This window comes from Thamnophis elegans, chromosome 1 (assembly GCF_009769535.1).
Source record: "Thamnophis elegans isolate rThaEle1 chromosome 1, rThaEle1.pri, whole genome shotgun sequence".
In the NCBI taxonomy this organism is placed as follows: Eukaryota; Metazoa; Chordata; class Lepidosauria; order Squamata; family Colubridae; genus Thamnophis; species Thamnophis elegans.
In genome coordinates, this window is record NC_045541.1 from 65,024,572 (window position 1) to 65,047,579 (window position 23,008).

Here is a 23,008-nt window from a genome sequence, read left to right on the forward strand (position 1 = left end):
AAGTTTAGGCATTTTTTGTGACCACATTGAAATATTCCCTGGCCATATATAACCTTGCACACTGAAATGAGGTAGTCTAGCAGCCAACATTATAGCTTAGTGCACAATACCCTAAGCATGATTGCTGAAATAACTATTTTGGGCATAATACACTAAAACATAAATTCTCATGGTTGTTGTTGGTCTACAAAAAAAACTAGCCATGGTTAACCCTGACACATTCAGCATACTATGCAAACGCCGAGTAATAAGCCTTCATCTGACTTGCATAGATGTTTTGTTTTATTTTGTTTTGCCATTTGGAGTTTGATAGACCATCATGAGTCCTACCCCAAAAGTTCCAACCAGCTCAAAATATAATCAAGGATTATACAGTCCCCAAAAGATTTGGGAGGGCACAATTCACAATAAGAAAAATACGAGAAAGTACCGGCATTTCCCAGGCTTTCTGTTCTTTGGGACTGATGGACACAACATGCAATTAAGTAAAAGCCCAGGAGAGAGAATGACATCCCAAGGAGAATTATAAGTAGCATCTCCTGTGTTATGAATTTAGGGAAGGCAGATGTCTCTGAGCTGAAGGGTAAGAGTGAAGAGTTGGATATACAAAAGAATAAAGCATGGCTATTGGGAAGTAGAGCATGTGTAGCACGTGTGAGTAAGCCATGGTTTTGCAGATTCATCAGAAGGGAATCCAGGTTAATTCTGTTGTTCTGATCAAGGAAGAGCCAGCTCATGTTTGTTGCCCCTACAGTTTCCAGTGATGGCCAACGCCGCAGCTCTCGTTGGGAACGCTGGAGTTTATCCCGTACCAAGAAGGACAAGGTGGCCTCTCAGCCCAACCTCCTTGCCAGCCTGAGAGGGGAAGGTGTTGTTATTGTCAGTCAACCTTACATGCTCAGTGAATCGGGTATGTTTGCGTCCTTTTGGTGTCAGGGAAGAGAGCGCTCCTGATCAGCTCACTCCTATTTTGCTATGTTAGGAAGTTTTTACAGTTGCAGGAAGCCCCGCAATATTGAAGGAATTTTTCCCCCATATCTTTCATCATCTGAAGTTGTATAGCAGGGGTGGTCTTTTTCTTTGTTTCCTTGCAACCGGGACCTGCACTTTAATAAAACATTATAATTATTATAACATTATTTTCACCAGAGGAGAGACCGGGTAAGGACATTTCAAATGTCACATAAGGGGATGGAGCCATTTTTGTTCTTCTTTTCTTCCTCCCAACTTTAAGGCTATTTTTGTTATTGTTTCTGTTCTGTTTTGTCTTTTTTTTAGCTACTTTAGGTGCACTAAGTTATCCCCAACAGAGTTGGCCACTTCAGTTTTTCCCATCAGACATTGGCAGAAAGCTGCATTGCAATTTTGTATGATTTGCCACTTAGGTTTTATGGCTGCAGTTCAGGAAGGGGGTCAAGAAAGAGGTTGAGGATTGTAAAATGACCTGCCTTCATTAGAGGGAATTATTCCTATCCCAGTAATAAGAATTAGTTTCCTGCCAAGTCCTTTAGTACCAACCAGGTGGTATTTCACAGCCTGTTTTCAATGAATACCTTTTATCTGTTTTCCTACCAGACTTCCCTCCTGTCTTCCACATAAAATTAAAGGACCAGATATTGTTGGAGGGAGAGGCAGTGCAACTTTGCTGCCTTCCTGCCGCCAGCCCTGCCCCTTGCATTCTGTGGATGAAAGGTAAGTTCTGCACCACAAGGAGAGGCACATATTGTCCACTCTGAAGTTGGCCTGACTGAGGCCATCTTGGAGGCTTCAATGGTGCTGATAGGGAGAGTGGGAGGGGAGTAGAGATAGCTGGAGTTTGTAGCCAAAACAAAATAGTTTCCCCTGGGAACCAAGGACATTGCCAGAGGAGGCTGAAGAGAGGATGAGTGAAGTTTCCAAGCAACTGGACAGCACCTTGATTGGACTATGTGACTGATGGTTTGGGAAAGGGAGGAAACTTTTAATTAGGTGAAACCAGGGAAACCTTTAGAGTCGGTTTTCACTAGTCTGTGCCAATATGATATGTCCCATAAACCTGTTCTTTGAGGAACCTGCTTGTCTCAGAGTTCTGTTTACTATGGGTATATTACTTGTAACCCTGACTGGTATCCTGCACATATCTGGTAAGTTTGTATCAAACTTACCATATTTTTCAGAGTATAAGACGCACCTTTTTTCCTCAAAAACAGGCTTAAAATCTGCGTGCGTCTTATACACTGAATACAGCATTTTTTGCCTCCCGAAACCCTGCCCCCTTCACCAAAATGGCCGTGCATAGCTTGTAGGAGGCTTTCAGAGAGCTCCTGGGGGCTGGGGAGGGCAGAAATGAGCAAAAAACACGCCGTTTTTGGGGAGGTTTGCAGAGTGCAAAAACTTTTTTTTTTAATTTGCTTCCTAAAAACTTTGGTGCGTCTTATACTCCGGTACATCTTATATTCCGAAAAATACGGTATATGGTTGGATGCTTTGTTATCGGATGTGGGAAGAAATAGCAATGGAGCATAAATTTGAAAATCTGATGAAGAGCAGACTGAATCCTCAAAGTCCCTAGTTTGGTTGAATTGACTATTTTCGGTCTCCCACAGATAAACGTGCCTTGGTTTCAGAGGGAGTTCTTAATATTGTGGCATGTAAAGATGGCCGTCAACTGCTTACCATTTCCAAAGTCTCCAAGAAGGACGCAGGCTTGTATGAATGTAATGCTACAAATGCCTTGGGCACTGCAACTAGTTCCTGCACCATTGCTGTGGCACGTAAGAATAAACAAAGATTTTCCACAACTCCCCCCTCCCCGAATCAATATTGATATCTCTGCCATATATACAGTTGTTGTTTCATGTCACTCAGTCCATTCTCCTTTTTAAAATCCATTTGGAACAGGTCTTCCTGGGAGACCAGGCACTCCAGAAATTCCTCAAAAGTACAGGAACACAGTCCTGGTGCTGTGGAGGCCAGCAGACACTCAGGCGCCCGGCTGCTCATACACACTGGAATGCAAGATAGATGGTACGCACCTATTGGATATGGCAGAATGTACCCACTGCAGACATTCTCAAGAGCAGCTGTTCTCTACCTGGGAGCATTCTTGCATTTTTATTTAAATAATTCTGTCTCTTTCTAATGACTCTGTTACTTAATTGCTTGCCCCCTCCTGTCTACTCTGATTTTTCTCTTCTTTACTGGTAATACAACACAAAGAAGAGAGGATGAGTTTCCTGGTCTCCTTTCTCTAGCTTTTTGCGTTCAGTAAAACTCATCTGTTGTGCAACTCTTTCGTGGCTGATATTCGCACCATTTTGGGGAAGGGGCGTGGGAAGCCACATTGAAAAGAGCAGTGATACAAAATGGTCATATATTGGAAGGGGTGGATTTTCTGCATTTGGGGGATGTGGTTCCTTGCAGTTTAAATCAAAGTATTAGTTAACTGCCTGTTACATCGCAGCTTAGGTGTTTCCTGCTTTGGACTGGGAGAAAACCAAGCTGTCCATTTTTAGCAACCATGCTTCTGACATTTGGTGACAGAAAGAACTCTGGGGTTGTGAGTTATGAACTGCAGTAGCATAGTGGTTAGAGTGCAGTATTGCAGGCTACTTCTGCTGACTGCCGGCTGCCTACAATTTGGCAGTTCACACCTTACCAGGCTCAAGGTTGACTCAGCCTTTCATCCTTCGGAGGTGGATAAAATGAGGACCCAGATTGTTGGTAGCAATATGCTGACTCTGTAAACCGCTTAGAGAGGGCTGTAAAGCACTGTGAAGCGGTATATAAGTGCTACTGCCATTGCTATCTCTGATTCCATGGACTAAGTCCAAGTATGAAGACCAGATTTTGACCAGTGGCCAAATGGAATGTGGAAGTTTCTGAGACTGAAAAAAATTCTTGTTTAGCATAGCGTTTTCACTTTCATTTGACCACCGATATATGTACCCGGCTATTTGCATTAAATTTGCAAAGGAAATTATATGAGATTGAAAATAATTGAGATCCTTAAGGTGGCATGAAACGTGACAGTCAAGACCATTCACGGGATCTGATATATGTATGTATGTATGTATGTGTGTATATATATCCCTTTTCTCTCTCCCTCAGGAGAACATGATTGGAAAACAATTAACTCAGGCATTGCTGACTGCTACTTCAATGCAACAGATCTTCCTGTTGGAAACACCGTCAAGTTTCGTGTTGCCTGTGCCAACAAGGCTGGACAAGGCCCATACAGCAACCCTTCGGGGAAAGTATTCATTGAGGGTGCAGGTGAGAAGGAGGAAAGGCTCATATTAAATCATGTTAGGTTACATTATTTTTTTGGTGAAATAAAATACCCAGAACCATTTAAAAGTATACATAATAAAACAGTCCTTATCCTCCAATTTACAGCCAAAATGCTAACATTTAACGAAAAGAACTGGGTGGAGGGACGAGACATGATGAATCAATTATCTGGATGGATGGGAATTTTCTTGTTCTGTATTTGATGGTACTCATATTAAAAATAAGATTTTCACTGCTTCTATCTTTCTGAAGTGGCAATTTCTCTTCTGTTGTTAACATACCTTTTTATTTATTTTACTTACGTATTAAATTTGCTTGCTGCCTATCACGTTACAGGGTGGCAATACCTTTGCTTTCTATTCATGTCTTTAAGCTTAATCCCCTCCCCCACCTAATGCCCCTTCATGGTGATACAGTTCTTGAGACGTCCTTCTGTGGGTAATTCAGAAAGCAGGAGGCAAAAGAGATACCGGTAGAGGTTGTTTGGTGGTATCTCATCAAGCTTGTTTCTTATAACAGCCAACCCCCTGTTCTATTTTGTATGGTTAGTACTTGTCATATAGTTCCACATTCTGGATTATGCCTTCAACTGACCATAAGTCCATCTCATGGTAGCAAAATGCATGTTATCTGTCTTTAATACAGAGAACGTTCCAGAGGTGGTATTCAGCAGGTTCTGACCAGTTCTGAAGAACCAGTAGCGGAAATTTTGAGAGATAGTTCAGAGAAGCGGTAAATACCACCTCTGACTGGTCCCGCCCCCATCTACTCTCTGCCTCCGAAGTCCCAACTGATTGGGAGGAAATGGGGATTTTATAGTATCCTTCCCCTGCCACGCCCACCAAGCAAAGCCACCCCCACCAAGCCACCCCCACAGAACCAGTAGTAAATATTTTTGAATCCCACCACTGCAGCATTCCTTCCTTCACCTCATTCTATCGCTGTTGGCATTCCTATTTTGGAGAGGAACTCTGCATTCTCACTGACCTTTGGATAGAAAGTGAGCCTAGAATCTTTCACCTTTGTTTTTTTTTCTTTCCTCCCATTCAGAACCCACAGCTTCCCATTCAGGTCTTCCTGCCAAGAGGAATAGAACAGCTTCTACCAGGTCTACTCAGACACTTCCTGATCAGACGCCCCAGCCAATGATGAAAAGCACAGGTCCTCTGCTGACCTCCGAGCCAGTTTTAGGAGAGGTTCCTCCTGGGCCACAAGAGATTCAAGCCAGTGAGGAGGCATCTATGGCTTCAGAGAAAGAAAAACTCCCAATTACAGCCCTCCTTCCATCTTCCCAGGATTCCTCCTCTTTGGAAGATCCATCCATAACAAAGGTCCCTTTCCCAGAATCAACATTAAAGCCTTCCAGGACAGCATCTTCCCTCACCACCCAAAACGTCTCAACTACCACCAAGGGTTTGCTTGCCCCAACATCATCCCCTGATTCTTCTCTCTCCATGTTCTCCCCAGTCCAGCCTGCACTTCCAACGTCCACAGTGGACTCGCCAGGGACCATCACTCCTAAAACCGTGCCATATGTTGCCACCTCTTTTGTTTCCATCCCATCAACACCACCTGTCCCAACAGATGATGCTCCCAGCCCCTCAGTCACCCCTACCACAGAGGAAATGCCTTCACACACACGTTTTCTAAGGCGGAACCTTTCCTCCAGTAAGGATACTAGTAGTGGAGCCCGGGGTAGTCTTACTTCAAAAGATGAATCCGCATTGCGCCAAGGAGTTCCTCAAAAACCTTACACCTTCTTGGATGAGAAAGCGAGGTAAGCTATTCATATCAATAACAAAACTGCCATGTACTGAATCATACCTTGGGCCATTTAGCCCAGTATTCCATGTGAATGTGAGTTGTCCAATAGGCTCATAAGATGACATTTTTCCTTTCCCCTGGAGCTTTTTGGCCAGAGATCCCAGAGGTTGAGACTGAAACCTTTCATGGAGTTATTTTTGCAATATGATGTTTTAGATAAATTAAAACAGAGGGTTTTGTACCATGGCAAAGCGGGGCCAATTGAGTTGAATAGATCATGTAGCTCCCAAATCATTGCAATACAATGAACTGAACTCTATTGTTTGTCTCATGGATTAGTCCAGGGATAATTTGGTTCATCATGTCCCTTAGTAAATGCAGGAATCCAGATTAAAGTATCTGACATGTGTTATTCAGCTTCTTCTGGAACAAATCTAGCAAAGGGAAACTCAACCCCTCAATGGGTAATTGGGTTCACTGATGAATTGTTTTACCCATTTTTCTTAACAGCCAGTGGGAATTTGCTATTTCATAGGTAAAGGTAAGGGTTCCCTGGCACATATGTGGTAGTCGTTCCTGACTCTAGGGGGCAGTGCTCATATCAGTTTCAAAGCCGAAGAGCCAGCGCTGTCCGAAGACATCTCCGTGGTCATATGGCTGGCATGACTAAACACCGAAGGTGCACAGAACACTGTTACCTTCCCATCAGAGGTGGTCCCTATTTTTCTATTTGCATTTTTACATGCTTTCGAACTACTAGGTTGGCAGAAGCTGGGACAGGTAATGGGAGCTCACTCCATTATGCGGCGCTAGGGATTCGAACAGCTTGAATTGCTGACCTTTCTGATTGACAAGCTCAGAGTCCTAGCCATTGAGCCACCGTGACGCCTGCTATTGCATAATTTACCATAATTTCATACCCTACATTTTAGGAAGGAAGAACATATTTTTGACATCCTTTCAGGTACTTGAAGAGATTCTCACACTTTTTAAGGACAAATATACCTAGTTTCCTCATTAGGAATATCTATAAGACTACAACTCCCAAGCTGTCAGGGAGCTTGTGAGGAACCATGAGAAATCTGTTGCTAATCTCTCAAGATCTGTAGAGATTATTGATTTATAGTTCTGAATTACAAATATCAGGTTGCAAGGAGTTCACATGATAGGCTGCACATTGCACACCCTTTTCTTTAACTAAGCATTTTCAACATTGGTCTTGAGCAGTAAACCTCAAAACAACCTCATGGTTTTTGTAGGAGTGAGAAAAAAGATTTGCATTTCCTGTTCCCTGTTTTGTATTATCCTTTATAATGTCTAGAATATTTACCTCCACCACTTTAATGGATTATGTGATATTACACACATTAGGACATCAAAAAGAAGTGTGAGGAACAGGATACATAATTTATCCTTCTTGTTTCTCTAGCAAGTTGTAATGCCAATTGTAAGTAAAACTAGTCAATACCAATTCACCAAGTTTTTTACAAGGAATGGCTCTGGACTTCCGACTGATGTATTTTGAAATACATTTTTATTATTTTTACATTTAAAACAATGTAGTACTGCAGAGCCAAAGTGACCATACTTTCACATTATACACAGTTAGTCTCAACCATTAACTATTAGCCTACCAGTGATGTGCAGTGACTAGAGGCAGGGGAGGCGGGGCCTCACCAGTCTCCTGAGGAAAATGAAACAATTTTTAAAATAATTAAAAAGGCCAAGGTAGTTGCTCCCAGAGTCACAGTGACTCTGAGTCTGTTTAGTGCAGTTAGTAGAAGGAGGCTAGAGAACTATGGGCCTCCTTTGCATAAGGAATTTTTAGCCTTTTAAGAGTTAATCAAGGGTTAAAAAGCAAAAAATTCCGTATGCAAATGAGGCACGTGATTCTCCCACCTCCTCCTGCAGAGGGCACTTTGTTTAGAGCCTATTTTAAAATGTATAAGCAGAGTCATCCACGTGGTGACTCTAGCAGCAACTAGCCTAGCCTGCCTGGCCCTGGCTAGACCAAATCTAGCATTTTTGACGCAGCTGGAAGGTATGTGGGTCAGAGGGAGGGGGCAGGGGGGAGGAATTCAATTTATTTGTAATGTAAGTAATTGTAATTTGTTTTTATTATGTGTATGTGCGTGTGTGTGTGTGTGTGTGTGTGGTTTTTTTTTTACCCACCTCTGCTGGTGTGCGGGCTGGCATATCTATTTTTATTTTTCATTTTTTTTTTTTAAAGCCATGCTGCCTCAGCGCGCCATAGAGCGAAACATGTCCTGGTTTGTGGCCGGGCGGCATGCACTTTAAAGTGCAAGCATGCCGCCTGGCCACAAACCAGGACATGTTTTGCTGAATGGCGTTCGAACCCTGCCGGCACTCTAAAGTGCCGGCATGCCTTCCGGGCCGGCTGGCCATTCAGCGCTCGCACCCAGCACTTGCACGCCCACCGGATGGCACCGGGGAGGAGAGGAACTGTGCGGGTCCCGCCGCTGATGATACGGGTGAGGGTTGGCCGGCTGGGGGTGGGTGTGGCTGCTGACGAGGCCTCCAGCCTTGCAATCCTGGGCGGGGAAGGCGAAGGTTCGCTCTGGAGCTGTGGAAGACCGTTGCACTGGGAGGCCTCCGCCCCAGGGATCCCCCGCACCCCCTATTCGGATTACCCCCGAACCCAAAGGAGCCTGGGCGGGTTGCATTGCATTGCATTGCATCGCTTGCATTGCACGGCATAGCATCAAGTTGCGCGTTTTGCTCGCCTTTCCAGTGCAGGGGTGCAGGCCAGGGAAGACGGTGTTTGGGGGCGCGGAGGAGGAAGGGGCGATCTCCCCCTCCGTTCGTCTGTCCCGCTGCAGAGCTCCTCCCGGGGGAGGGGGAGCCGGCGAGTGCGCTGATCCCCATTTGCAAGACCAGCCCTCCGCCTCCCGTTGGGAAGGGGGGGGAGACAAGAAGGGGGCAGGCTGGCCTTGCTGCTGCCTTTCCCCTATTCCCCCCCTCCCAATATAGGTGCAGAGAAAGAGCCAGGCTTCAGAAAGGAAAGGATATTTTTAATAATTTTCTTTGTCTGAATATGATTTCCCATTGAGGAAAAGAGGAGTTTTAATTCCCCACCAGTAAAAAAAAATGTTTAGTCTTTGAAGGGCCCTTGTGTGACAGCTGCCTGTGTGTGTGTGTGTGTGTGTGTGTGTGTGTGGTGTGTGTGTGACATCAGTGCCTCACCAGCCATAAACCTCACCGCACGTCACTGTAGCCTACTTAGTGCATTATCTATCCTTCTGTCCAATCACAATATATACACTTTGTTCCACGTCTTATACCAGTCATAAAATCTGTTCCAGACTTCAAAATATTCTGCTTCCCCTCTATTTTTAAGTTCACGAGTGAGCCTATCTGCTTCCGCACAGGCCACCACTTTTCTGATTATATCTAGCTCTGATGGTGTATTTTCTTTTCTCCTATGCGCTGCTTGGGGAATCCAAGCATGGGTTAACTTTGTCCATTAGCCTTGAGAGTGAGTTATGCAAATTGCTGGCCACGCCTCCTCTGACTGAACTGGTTCAGTTTTTTAACTCTAAAGAGACGCAAAATTATTCTCTCTGGGTTACTAGACAAATTCATCATTATCATTATTCAGCTTGGATTCCCTTCACCAGCTTGAGCTCCTCTCGTTTTCTCTTCGTTTGAAGTGGCAATTGGATTTTAGTGTTCCCGGAGCCTTCAGAGCCAGGGAACCTCTTAATTGGAGGCGAGAGCATGCCGTTGTTTGTTGTGGGAAGGTTGGTTCGCCCCCTTTGTTTTGTCTTGCCGAGGGAGGCTGGGGATCGGTTCGCCGCCCCGCCCCGCTCACTCTAGCCGTTATCCGTCGCCCCCTCTCCTTCCCCCCAAGGTTGCCTGGCAATGCCATATGGCTGGTCTCTCTCTGTATTACCTCGACCTCGAGAGCTTCTGGAAGCTGCAGCTGCGGTCGCTGGCAAGATATAAGGCAGGCTTTCTCCATTCTGGCGGCAGCCTTTGTACCTTGCTGATTTGAATCTCCCGCCCGTGCTGTTAGTTGCGGGGGCCATTTTGGAGCCCTTTTCGCGCCTACAAACAGTCTGGCTGGGCATGGCTTCATTTTCCCACCTGCAGGGATGTAAAATCACCAGATTCATTGCTCCATGGAGGTCGGTTCACCACCATTCTACTGGAGCACAAGTTTGATCTCTCACGGTCTCCTGCTTCGATTGCGATCAGCATTTGGTATTTCAGTGAACATGAGCTTGAGCCCTTTCAACCTAGCTTACATGGCGGATCGTTCTATTACCGGGGACAGTGCTGGGCTTCCACCTCTCCTCAGTTGTCCTCCGATGCCACTGGGGCCTGTTCTAGAGTGGGTAGGACCACCACCAGGGCCGCCAGCCACAGATCCCGCCCTACCTCAGTGGCTCCTGCCAGGGCCGCTAAGCGCACCAGTAAGACCAAGAACGGGTCTAGGGATCCTCAGCCCCCAGGCCACCTCCCATGCTGCCTGAAGGGCCTTCTACCTCCGGCCTAACTGGAATTCAAGGTTGGTCCCCAGACCTCCCTCTCCCTCAGGATCTCACAACTGCAAGACCTGACTCAGGCCTTCAGGGCTCGTCTGATCCTTCTGAGCCCAGCCCAGGCCTGGCCCCCTCCTGTTCAGGGGCCTCAGCCACCTTTACTCCCACGGCTGCTGTTCCGTGAACTGTCCCATCGCTTTGGTCACCCTGTTCGCTCAACCCAACAACACATACCTGCTGTGATTTTACACCAGGTTCCAGGTACCAGGGGTGGTAGGCACCGACGCCCTCTGCAGCCCTTGGCCGGAGGGTCTCCTTTATGCCTTTCCACCTCTGCCAATTGTACCACTGGTCATCCAGAAGATTTTGGTGGAATGGACGGAGGTGCTGCTGGTTGCACCGATGTGGCCACGGGGCCCCTGGTATGTGGACCTCATCCATCTGTCCATCTCATGTCCATGGAGAATTCCAGACGACCGGATATCCCTCTCACAAGGAGCCCTCGTCCACCCGAATCCACAGCTGTTACAGTTAGCTGTGTGGCATGTGAGCTGGCGATCCTGAGTCACCAGCATTTCTCTGATAAGGTCATCTCCACCATCCAGGTGGCTCACCACCCATCAACAACCTGCATCTACGAGGCTATCTGGTGCGCCTTCTGCAGATGGTGTTGAGCAACAGATGCGGACCCAACTGGGGTAACCATACCGCAGGTATTGGACCTACAGATGGGCATGGACAAACACCTAACACCCTCCGCCGTCAAATTGTGGTTCTGTCTACCGTGATTGATGGTGGGCAGGGCCACCCCCTATCTCAACCCCCGGGGGTGCAGGCCTTCCTGAAGGGAGCGGCGAACCTTAGTCCGCCTATTGTTCATCGCTACCCCACCCGGGACCTCTCCCTAGTACTCAATGCTCTTACGGCGGCTCCATTCGAGCCTATTCGGACCATCTCCCTCAGGTTACTGACTCTTAAGACTATCTTTTTAGTAGCCGTCACATCGGCCAGGTGCTTTCCGTCCGGGATGACCTCTGCATTTTCCATCCGAGTAGGGTCGTACTACGTTTGGACCCAACCTTTCTTCCAAAAGTCAACTCGTGGTTCCACAGGTCACAAGAGGTCACTCTCCCGGATTTCTGTCATGGCCATCTCACCCTGAGAATGGCATTGGCATCATCTCGACATTCGTCGTTCACTTTGCCGCTATGTGCGCCTCGGTGGAGGACATCTGCAGGGCAGCGACCTAGTCATCGCCGTCACCCTTTATCCGTCACTACAAGGTGGACATTTATGCCAGGCATCCTTTGGATGGCGCGTGCTGCAAAGGGTAGCTTCTTTGGTTACAGCACCAGACCAGCCTCGCTCCTGCCCCTGAAGTCTATTGCTTTGGTATATCCTATGCTTGGATTCCCCAAGCAACGCACAGGAAAACGACCGTGGACTTACCTGAACGGTCCTTCTATGTGCGCTGTGAGGGGAATCCAAACCCGCCCTCGGCTTCGGCTTTTCTGGGCCTGAACTTCTGTTTTTTCTATGACATTCTGACTTACCTTGACTTCTAGACTTATTTTGCTTGTCTCAAGCCAGCTGATCGTTTGTGCAAAACTGAACCAGTCCAGTCAGAGGAGGCGTGGCCAGCAATTTGCATAACTCAGTCTCTAGGTTAATGGACAAAGTTAACCCATGCTTGGATTCCCCTCGCAGCGCACATAGAAGGACCGTTCGGGTAAGTCAATGGTCGTTTTCCAATAGTGCGCAAAAGTTATGCGCGCCACAGTTAGTACATGTATAATTAGATAGAGTACATTTTTCTTAAACCCCTCCGGTATTATGCCTAGGAGAAAAAATTCTGGTTTAAACAAAATTTGGTCTCCCACCATTTGTTCCAACCATTATTGAATCATTTTCCAATATCTTTTGGCCTCATTGCATGTCCACCAAATATGATAAAAAGTGCCTGGTGTTTTTTTACACTTTCACCAATTTGGGGCCAGATTTTTAAACATTTTGGAGAGCAGTGCTGGGGGGGGGGGGGGGGGGACTGATGTATTTTGCATGTGAAGGTAGACCTAGCTTGCACTAAACAGCATCCAGCCATGCACTAAATGTATATTATATGTTTCTGTGCAGAGGCCGTTTTGGAGTGATCCGGGAGTGTAAGGAGAATGCCACAGGCAAGCGTTTTATGGCCAAAATTGTACCCTATGAGGCAGAAAGCAAGCAAAATGTCCTGCAGGAGTATGAGATCCTTAAGGGCCTTCACCATGAACGCATCATGACCCTCCATGAAGCCTATATTACTCCTCGCTACCTGGTGCTGATAGCAGAATATTGCACTGGGAAAGAGATCCTCTTCCACCTTGTTGACAGGTTTGTTGGGAGTGGCAAATACTGAGAACAAGACTTTGGATTGTTAGAAAAGCTTTGTGTCCAAAACAAGCAAACAGGAACCTGTAGGATTTGGACAGCAAGTAGAGAATTCCATAAGGAAATATTACCAGGCCAAGGTTAAAGAGCTTCAAAACAATATGGTCATAACATGTTAATTGTTCGCAATGAATCCTTTGTAGCCTGAACTGGATTTAATAAGCAGAGAAATTGATAATGGAGATTATCATTTATTCAAGGCAGGCAATTAAATAAGATGCTTATTATCTCAGCCGCTGAATTGCAAGAACAAAAAGGGAACATTTCTGCTTGATCTAAACATGTAACCATAAATTGGTTAAACTGATGTTCAAGCAGAATACTTTGTTGTTGTTGTTATTTGCAAAGTCGTGTCCGACTCATCACAACCCCGTGGACAACATTCCTCCAGGCCTTCTTGTCCTCGACCATCCTCTGGAGTCCATTTAAGATCACTGCTTCGGTGACTCCATCCAGCCACCTCATTCTCTGTCGTCCCTTCTTCTTTTGCCCTCAATCTTTCCTAGCATCAGGCTCTCCTCCAGTGAGTTCTTCCTTCTCATTTGGTGGCCAACGTATTTGAGTTTCATCTTCAGGATATGGCCTTCTAAAGAGCAACCCTAAAAAGGATTGATCTCCTCTAGGACTGACCGGTTTGATCACCTTGCTGTCCAAGGGACTCACAGGAGTCTTTTCCAGCACCATAGTTCAAAGGTCTCAATTCTTTGGCACTCAGCATTCCTTGTGGTCCAACTTTCACAGCCATACATTGCACTAATAAAACTATAGCTGTGACTATACACACTTTTGTTGGCAGGGTGATGTTTCTGCTTTTTGGTATGCTGCTAGATTTGTCATAGCTTTCCAGAATACTAGCATGATCATAATTTGAAAAATGGAAATCTCACTTCAGCAAGGCAGGAAGAAGCATTACATTTATTTTAAAATAGTTATATAATATGATGATGACCAATTATACTGTAATACGATGACCGTGATTGAACAACATTATGGCAATTGGCAAACAACATTATTGCCATAATGTTGCCATAGATTGGGAATTCTAGGAGCTGTACTCTCAATGTACTTGAAGGGTGAATGAAAGCTGACAAAAAAATTCTCCCATGTGCTTATGTAAGGGCTAATTGTTTTCAAATCAGAAGTATGTTATTATATTAGGACATACATCTGGAATTGAGTTTCGAATTCCCAATCATCCCTTTAATTTCATTTCTATGCCTGCAGGTTCCGATACTCAGAGGATGATGTGGTGGGGTATATAATGCAGATCCTTCAAGGTCTAGAATATCTTCATGGACGACATATCATTCACCTTGACCTGAAGCCTGAGAACATCCTTGTTTCCACCACAAACTCAATAAAAATTATTGACTTTGGTAGTGCCCAGACGTACAATCCAATGGTTTTGCGACAGCTAGGGCGCCGTGTTGGCACTTTAGAATACATGGGTGAGTCTGTATTATTTTTATATTTATTTCTATTATATATGCAAGGGGATAAGGGAAACAAATTGCTTGCGGAAGAGGCATGATGTGAGATAAACCTTTGAGGTGCCTAGATTGATCTAGAAATGTAGGTAATTGAATGGAGTTGCAGACAATCAGATTGCTAAGGACACTGAAAGCAGAGCAGGAAGGAAAGAACTACAAAAGTTAGCTACTAGGCCTTTGTTGAGACCCTAACTCTAAGTTGGCCCCATCTTCTGCATAGTTGACTTTGGGAGGTGGAGGAAGGACTTTCCTTGTGCTGCCAAGCAAATAGCCTCCTGCTAAGGTTTTAGATATCTTCCAATAACTAAAGATCTCAAGACATGCAAAAATCCCACAATTTATTAATACAACTTACATTTCTTTTTGAATTATTTATTTATTTATTTAATGTATATGCTTCTCATCTCACTGTCATGCAACTCTTGGGCGGCTTGCAACATATGGCAACAAATAACCAAAAGCTAGTATGGTGTAATGTGCTGGACTAGGATTAGGGAGATCCAGGTTCAAGTCCACTTTCAGTTATATCGGCTCGCTGGATGACTTTGGGCAGTTGCTCCCACTCTCTCTCTCACTCCAACTATTACACAGGTTTACTCCTTGTGAAGAAAATCGGGAGGAGCGAACAATGTTGAATGTTGAATGTTGATTTTATTTATATGCCGCCCTTTTCCCCCGAAGGGGACTCAGGGCAGCTCACAACTCAACCAGGGAAGGGGGATACAAACAGAAAATTAAAACGACACAAAAACAATACATAATTTAAAATACACAACAGTCATACCAATTTGAGACGGGGACAATAGTTCTTTAGCCCCAGGCCTGTCTGAACAATTGTTGCCTCACCAGCCATAAACCTCACGGCACGTCACTGCAAATAAGCAATCAAGAAACAATCAATATCAATATAAATTGTAAGCATACAAGCAACATGCTCTGTAAAGCCAGGTTTTAAGGGCTTTGCGGAAGGCCTGGAGGGTGGTGAAGGTTCGAATCTCCACGGGGAGTTCGTTCCAGAGGGTCGGAGCAGCCACAGAGAAGGCTCTCCTCCGGGTAGTCGCCAGTCGACACTGGCCGGCGGATGGAATTCGGAGGAGGCCTAATCTGTGGGATCTAATCGGTCTAGTGGAGGTAATTGGCAGCAGGCGGTCTCTCAAGTACCCAGGTCCAATACCATGAAGGGCTTTATAAGTGACGACTAGCGCCTTGAAGCGTATCCGGAGACCAATAGGCAGCCAGTGCAGTTCGCGGAGGATAGGTGTTACGTGGGTGAACCGAGGTGCACCCACGATCGCTCGTGCGGCTGCATTCTGGACAAGCTGAAGTTGCCGAATGCTCTTCAAGGGCTGCCCCATGTAGAGCACGTTGCAGTAGTCCAGTCTAGAACACTACACACACCAGCTGGAGCTCCTGTACAAAAGGCAATATATAAATAAAAAATAAATGAATGAATAGTCAGTGAATATCAGCCTTTTTGTGATCATATTTTACTAGGTTATAGTCCATATTCCTTTTTATTCTGTCTCTCATGGGTTGGACCAAATATGTTTGCTCTGAACTCTCTTCCTCTCCTTCACTCCATAATCATGGATTGGCTTTAAGATTTCTTATCCAAGAGACTCATATCTTCCCTCTTGTTGCACTAAGGCAACATGGCAATAGTAAGCTTGCAGATCTAACTCTTTGTATTCTCAGCTCCAGCTGTAAAGCTATTTATTACACCCAGCTTTGTTTGCCACTTGAGGTGTACTAGGGAAGCACTGAGATGTGACCCAAGTAAGCTGACGGGTTTATTCGGTATGTTAAGTGAAAGCCCTTCTGGGCACAGTATGGAATTTGGCACTGCGTGTCATCTTCAAAGAAGAAAGAAGTGGTTCTTTCTTTTCTATGCAGCTCCAGAAATGGTGAAGGGGGATCCTACTGGCTCAGCAGCTGACATCTGGGGCATAGGAGTCCTCACATATATTATGTAAGTATAGATGAAATGAGTGGCGGCAGGGTATTGAGTGTGTCAAGTAGAATTAAAGATCTTCCTCTGATTAATTCCATGCAAATATATATATTTATACATATACATATACATATACATATACATATACATATACATATACATATACATACATACATACATACATACATACATACATACATACATACATACATATACCGGTATATGGAAGGGGGGGGAGGGAGAAGAAAAAGAATGAAGGAAACTTATTTAGCAAAGGAGAAAAACAAATGTCGCTTTAAATCAGAACTGAGCATGCCTGGCTGTGGAATTCTGGGAGTTGAAGTCCACAAGTCTAAAAAAATTGTTGCCTCACCAGCCATAAACCTCACGGCACGTCACTGCAAATAAGCAATCAAGAAACAATCAATATCAATATAAATTGTAAGCATACAAGCAACATGCTCTGTAAAGTTTTAAAGACACATTCTTCTTATGAAGAAACCTGTAATAACTATGCTCACAAAGTGGTACCTCACTGGGGAATGTTAGTTCCATAGACAAATGGGTCATTTATGTTGTCCATTCCTTCTATTCTCAATTGTTCCCATCAGGCTCAGTGGTCGCTCACCATTCTTTGAAGCAGATACTTTGGAGACAGAAAGCAGGATCCTCGCAGGGCGTTATGATGCCTTCAAGCTCTACCCTAATGTCTCTCAGAGTGCTGCACTTTTCATCCGCAAGGTCCTCTCTGCTCATCCCTGGTGAGTGAAAGGTGGGGAAAGAAAATGACAGAAACCGAGAGCAGCATAGATTTTATCACCATAGTTGAGCAGCATCTGAAGCGTATCTTGATTGCAAACTCCTCATAGCATCATCATAGTGTTATAGTGTGAAGATTATAAATGCACCAGAAGCTTTAAGATATTTACAGGGCTTTGCTTTAGGAAGCAAGAGGATTGCAAGAGGAAGCAAATGTTTATTTGTTTGTTTGCTTGCATATCTAAACCGGGTGTCAGGGTATGTGTGTGTGTGTGTGTATGTATGTATGTATGTATGTATGTATGTATGTGTGTGTATATATATATATATATATATATATGTATGTATGTATGTATGTATGTATGTATGTATGTATATATATATGTGTATATATATATGTGTGTGTGTGTGTGTGTGTATGTGTGTGTATATATATATCTGTTTCCCATAGAAAAGAAAACACCTGGAGCCACAAAACCTGGGCAGGCATGGCTGGCGGGGGGTGTCATGTGACTGGGAGGGAGTTAGTGATGTCGAGTTGCCCATGCCAACTCAGATTTTGTGGCTCCCAGAGCCGAGGTGGCGCAGTGGGTAGAGTGCAGTACTGCAGGCCACTTCAGCTGACTGCTAGTTCAGCAGTTCAGCGGTTCAAATCTCACCGGCTCAGGGTTGACTCAGCCTTCCATCCTTCCGAGGTGGGTAAAATGAGGACCCAGATTGTTGTTGGGGGCAATATGCTGACTCTGTAAACCGCTTAGAGAGGGCTGAAAGCCCTATGAAGCGGTATATAAGTCTAACTGCTATTTGTTTTCTGTGGGAAACAGATCCAAATGGCTCTTTGAGTGTTTAAGGTTGCAGATCCCTGACCTATGGCTGCCCATCTTGCTACTGGGCCTTAGGCAGCTAACGATAAATCGATCACAAAACCAATGAAGAATTCAATGCATTTTTTTAAAAAAAGAAAGAAACTATAGCAACAACTAATCTATCAGGTCTCAGAGGTCCAGCTAAATCTGTCCATCTTACAAATCAATAGCAAAGAGACAAGCAGCAGGCAATCAACAGTGTCCCCAGTCCAAATGCTTAAGAGGAGACCTGATCTTTAGCACTTTACAGAAAACCACTAGGGTCAGGGTCATCCATGGTAAATATTGGAACGGTCATCCGATGTGATCAATAGCATCATTCTAAACATCCTTTCCTAAAAATAAAATCTATCATGTGTATGTTTCACCAGTACTTTTGTGGAAAGGGGGCAATATGGTTTTTAGAGGAGCAAGATGTTGAAATTGCATTAGTCATGCCTTATTTCTGTTGCAAATTCTGGCTGTTTCCTGTTTGGGTTCAATATCAGAGCGCACAATTTATACAAATCAGGTGTCAAGTGCAGGCTGAGATTATCTCCAGGTAAGGCTGAGAAAAGTTCTGGTTTAAAACTCTGGAGAGCTGCAACAACAAACACAGGTAGTCCTCAACTTGCTACTGTAACTGAGCCCAACATTTCTGTTGCTAAACAAAACATGTGTTAAGTGAATTTGCCTCATTTTACAACCTTTCTTGCCACAGTTGTTAAGTGAAACCACAAAAGAGGTTAAGTTAATCTTAACAGTTGTTTAGTGAATCTGGTTTCCCCATTGACTTTACATGTGAGAAGGTCACATGTAAATTTTGAATCAGTTGCCAAGTATCTGAATTTTGATCACATGGCCATGGGGATGCTGTAACCATCGTAAGTGTGAAAAACTGTCATAAGTCAGTTTTTTTCAGTGCCATTGTAACTTTGAACAGTCGCTAAATGAACTGTTGTAAGTCGAGGGCCACCTGTAATGCAGAACTAGACGAAGAACCAGGAGTCTCCATTGGTGGCATCCTGTGCATTTTACATTCCGCCTGACTTCCAGTCTGGGGTTTTACTTCCACGTTGACTATAACAAGGGCTCCGGAAAGCTCCTTCTAATCGTCTTATCTCTTGCAGGAGCCGTCCGACTCTCAAGGATTGCTTTGCCAATCCGTGGCTCCAGGATGCCTATCTCATGAAGTTACGGCGTCAAACCCTCACTTTCACCACAAGTCGCCTGAAAGAGTTCTTGGTGGAGCACCAGCGTCGGCGCAATGAAGTGGCTACCAAGCACAAGGTCTTATTGCGCTCCTACCATGGCGCTAGCAGCCACATGCCCTAGCCACCTGCCCTGCCGGAGGAGCCACAAAACATTCCAGCAGGGGGCGTAATGGGCCAAGTACCTGTCCTCCCAGCCAGGGTGGGACTGGTTGATATACCTCATGGATGAAAAAGAGTCATCGGCGCTGGCTGCTGATCTTCCCCTTCTCCCACAATCCTCACAGCGGGGCAAGCCGGTTTAGAGGGAATGAAACAGGGCGTGGTGACAAGACTTGCGACTGTGGGGTTGGGTTCACAAAGAGGTGATGTGCTCTGGGAAATCTGAGAGGGGCTTTGAAGACACAAAAGCTGGGGACCTCTCCTTGTCAGAAGAAAGTTCCCTGGAAGATTCAGATGGCTTCTTCTGCATTGTGCCCAATGGATGGCTTCAGTTGCCTGGCACATAGCCCTGTGGAGTGGCCCATTGTTTTGTTTTACAGAGTAACCTGAACTGAGAAAAAGATGGGTCAGCCCTGCTAGAGTTAGGTTTGTGCGAAGGCACAACAAGAACGGGAAACTGTGCCCGCCGCCTGTGTAACCGATGCACAGTGCAATTGTGGAATAGTTTGTGGTCATCGTGATGGTTGTTTGGGTTTCCCAAGGCAGGAAATGGGGAAGGAGAGGCATGTATTAAGTCCACATCTGTTAGATAGGGAAACTTTAATTTGTGTTTCTCCACACATCAGGGTTGAATTCAAGGGCTTCGTTGGCCTCTTCCAACTTTATGGTCTTAGGATTTTACAACAACCCAATGAAAGCTGGCTGGGGAATTCTGGGAGTTGAAATCCACACATCTTAAAGTTGCCAAAGTTGGGAAACGCTGGTTTTAAGACGCCCATTAGAAGATCTTTCCTCTTCAAACGTTCACAATTTCGCCATAATCTCTCCTTGCATTTTGCACATGCTTTTCTGAAAAGTATAATCCTTCCCCACCCACCCCTTTCAGAACTTGTGCAGGAGACACTTTGTCTTCCTGCCCACTTTCATGAATCAAGTATACACTTTCTACACAACATCCACCTCCTCAAATTATTTACATTTACACAAGACTCTTTCCTTTATGCTCTTTTGCCAAAGTGCATCTTCTTGGGCCCTGTAGAACACCTAGCCAAACAGGTGGAGAGCTTCCACTTTTATGCAGCTTTTTTTCTTTCTTTTGCAGTCGGCTTTCTCAGGATGTACAAAATGGTGTGTCAGTTTTATTGCCGAGGAAGGAAACGGAATGGCCCCTGTGCTCTTCCCAGCCCTTTCCTTGTTAGCCTTGCTGTGGTGAGGGTGGCTGACTATCTCTGCGGTGGTAGAAACTCAATAATGAAGCCACTCACACAGTCAGGAGAATATTTCTACCTGTCTCCCTTTCCAAGAGGGAATGAAGATGCAGGCTGTTCCTTTTCTACCCTGCCTGGCCTGTACAGTATCCATAGCAATCAACCTTTCAGGTCCTGCTGAAAAGGATGGAAGCCATTCTGAACACTAGAATCTACAGGTTCTACCATCTCTGGTGTATTGGGGTAGAGAGGAGTTAACAAACCTAAATTTGGTAGGATAGTGGAAATCAGATGTTGACAGTTGAGTAGAAGAGAAAACTGAACCCAAGCATCATACTGCATAAATCCAACTATCCTGTCCTGCCTTTGGTATGTAAATTCATGCCTCTGATTTCCCCCCAAGTTCATTTCTCACCCTGTCCAATGTATTTTAAATGCGGAGACGATACACATTTTCCCTCTTGCACAGGAAAAGCAAAAACAGCAAGCCTCTTCCAGATGGATGATTTATCACAAATCAATCAGTTCTTCTGCTGCAACTATAAATGGAACCACACATGACTTTCCATGATATTATGGATATTGCAGTCTTCCTGTAAACTCATCTCACTATTTTTTATTTCGATCCAAAGCTACGCCATAAATGTCATAGATGGAAAGGGGGGGGAAGTATATTCACCCAAGCAATCGTGGGGATGGGGGTATCCTAGTAACCTTTTTTTTAATTCAAAGAAATTGTTTATTAGTGCTAAGTGCTTCTTACATGTCAAAAAAAGTTTGGAAAGGTTTTTCTTTTTAAAATTAGTATTGTAGTGATATTTTAACATTTTTAAAATATATAATTGGAAAAGCATTTTGGCACTAATTTTAAAATATTAAGGTTTACAAATGGATGTGTACCACACAATTTTTATTAACAGTACGCTGAAATGTAAAGGGTACAGTTTTTCCAACACCCTATTACACAAACTGGAACTAGGCCTCTAAAAACAAAAGACACATATACATTTTGAGATTATGCTAGTCCTATTCTTGAAAGAAAAGTGGAAACAATAGTGGGAAAACATGAAAAAGTTACAAATGTTTGAATTCCTTCCCGAAGGGTGAGTGAACAAGAGGAAATCTGCAATAAATGCCTTGTGTGGAAGCAGTTCACCAGTAAAAATAAAGGCGGAGAATAATTTCAATGGCTTGATGTGATTCATGGGACTTACAAAAGAGAGGTATATCGTTTGAATTTTAGTAAAAAGATTGAGCTGGTTAATTTAGGTGTTCTATTAAAGACAAGGATGAATGTCAATGGAGATCCCTTGGGATGTGTTTGAATTTATCTAAAGATATGAGAGGAGTTGCTGAGTGGAGCAGTAGCTTAGAGGTGAAGATGCTCATCTCCCACCTGGAAGGTCGAGAGTTCAATCCTAGACAGTGCAGATGTTTCTTTCCTAGGGCACCAAGAAAAAATATCTGCTGTGAACGTGAACCCCATCTTAGGCATCAGGAAGGGCATCCAACCAGTAAATACTCTGTGCCATTCAGTTGCCCTCACTCCACCTAGAATAAAGGCATTAAAGGCTCATTAAGAAAAAGTGGAGTTGCCTTGGAACTATTTTTGGTCTGATATGCATTATTTCCCTTTTAGATAGAAATTAAGAAAAATAATGCAATCATCACATTTTCTCAGAATGCATCATCAAAGAATTGACCAAAAGGCTATATAGTATTAAATTAACTTTAAATTCATAAATACAAATGGTACTTTAAGTACATAAAAATGCACACACAAATTCACGCTGGGTCTTATGGGGAGCGAGGAAGCAAAACAAGTTTTCATGTCTGCAGTGTGGAAGTGAGGAGGCACCTTCCAAAAAGATGGTCCATAAGTAATGCTGGACTTACAAAAAGAACCAAAATTGTCTTTTACCTGTTATGAAAAACTTCAGCTGATCCTTGAAAATCTTGTTCGCCACCATAAGTAGAAGGTGCTGGCGATGGTGGTACATGGGTGTGGGTGTGGATGAGGAGTGGGTGGCAGTGGTACTGGTATGTGTTCAGGGGATGAAGGCAGCCTATAATTCCTCATTTGTTCTTAACCACTTATTAGATTTAGATTAATTTACTACTACTAAACATGGTTTTACACATGTTTTTCTAATGGTCCCCTGGTTTTTAAATTCTCTATTGACAGTGTGAAAGTACCAATAATCCCCATGTCATAGCCTGTTGAACATACTCGTTCCCCACTACAGTGCTTTAATCCTTACCCTTCTCCTTCCCCTGAACTTGCCGAACCTCACCCACATGCAAAAGGATCTCACTCTAGAATGATGTAGTTATACAATTGCAAGGTTTGGCTCAGTCCTCGTGGTCTCCTCCTTCCATGATTCCGAGTAGGCAAATTTCTTCAGGCTTCC

General features: G+C 44.3%; 1 protein-coding gene across 1 annotated transcript in view; it reads left to right on the plus strand.

Annotated features, from left to right (window-relative positions):
* Window positions 1–21,765, plus strand: part of SPEG (striated muscle enriched protein kinase) — a 132,806-nt gene extending 111,041 nt beyond the window's left edge. Inside the window, exons 31-41 of the mRNA XM_032211896.1 lie at window positions 755–910; window positions 1,576–1,692; window positions 2,586–2,753; window positions 2,881–3,006; window positions 4,090–4,254; window positions 5,323–6,049; window positions 12,675–12,914; window positions 14,196–14,419; window positions 16,355–16,430; window positions 17,024–17,173; window positions 19,147–21,765. Coding sequence (XP_032067787.1) covers window positions 755–910; window positions 1,576–1,692; window positions 2,586–2,753; window positions 2,881–3,006; window positions 4,090–4,254; window positions 5,323–6,049; window positions 12,675–12,914; window positions 14,196–14,419; window positions 16,355–16,430; window positions 17,024–17,173; window positions 19,147–19,351 — 2,354 coding nt within the window. The 3' untranslated portion in view covers window positions 19,352–21,765. The remainder of the gene's footprint in view (window positions 1–754; window positions 911–1,575; window positions 1,693–2,585; window positions 2,754–2,880; window positions 3,007–4,089; window positions 4,255–5,322; window positions 6,050–12,674; window positions 12,915–14,195; window positions 14,420–16,354; window positions 16,431–17,023; window positions 17,174–19,146) is intronic.
* The last annotated feature ends 1,243 nt before the right edge of the window (window positions 21,766–23,008 follow it).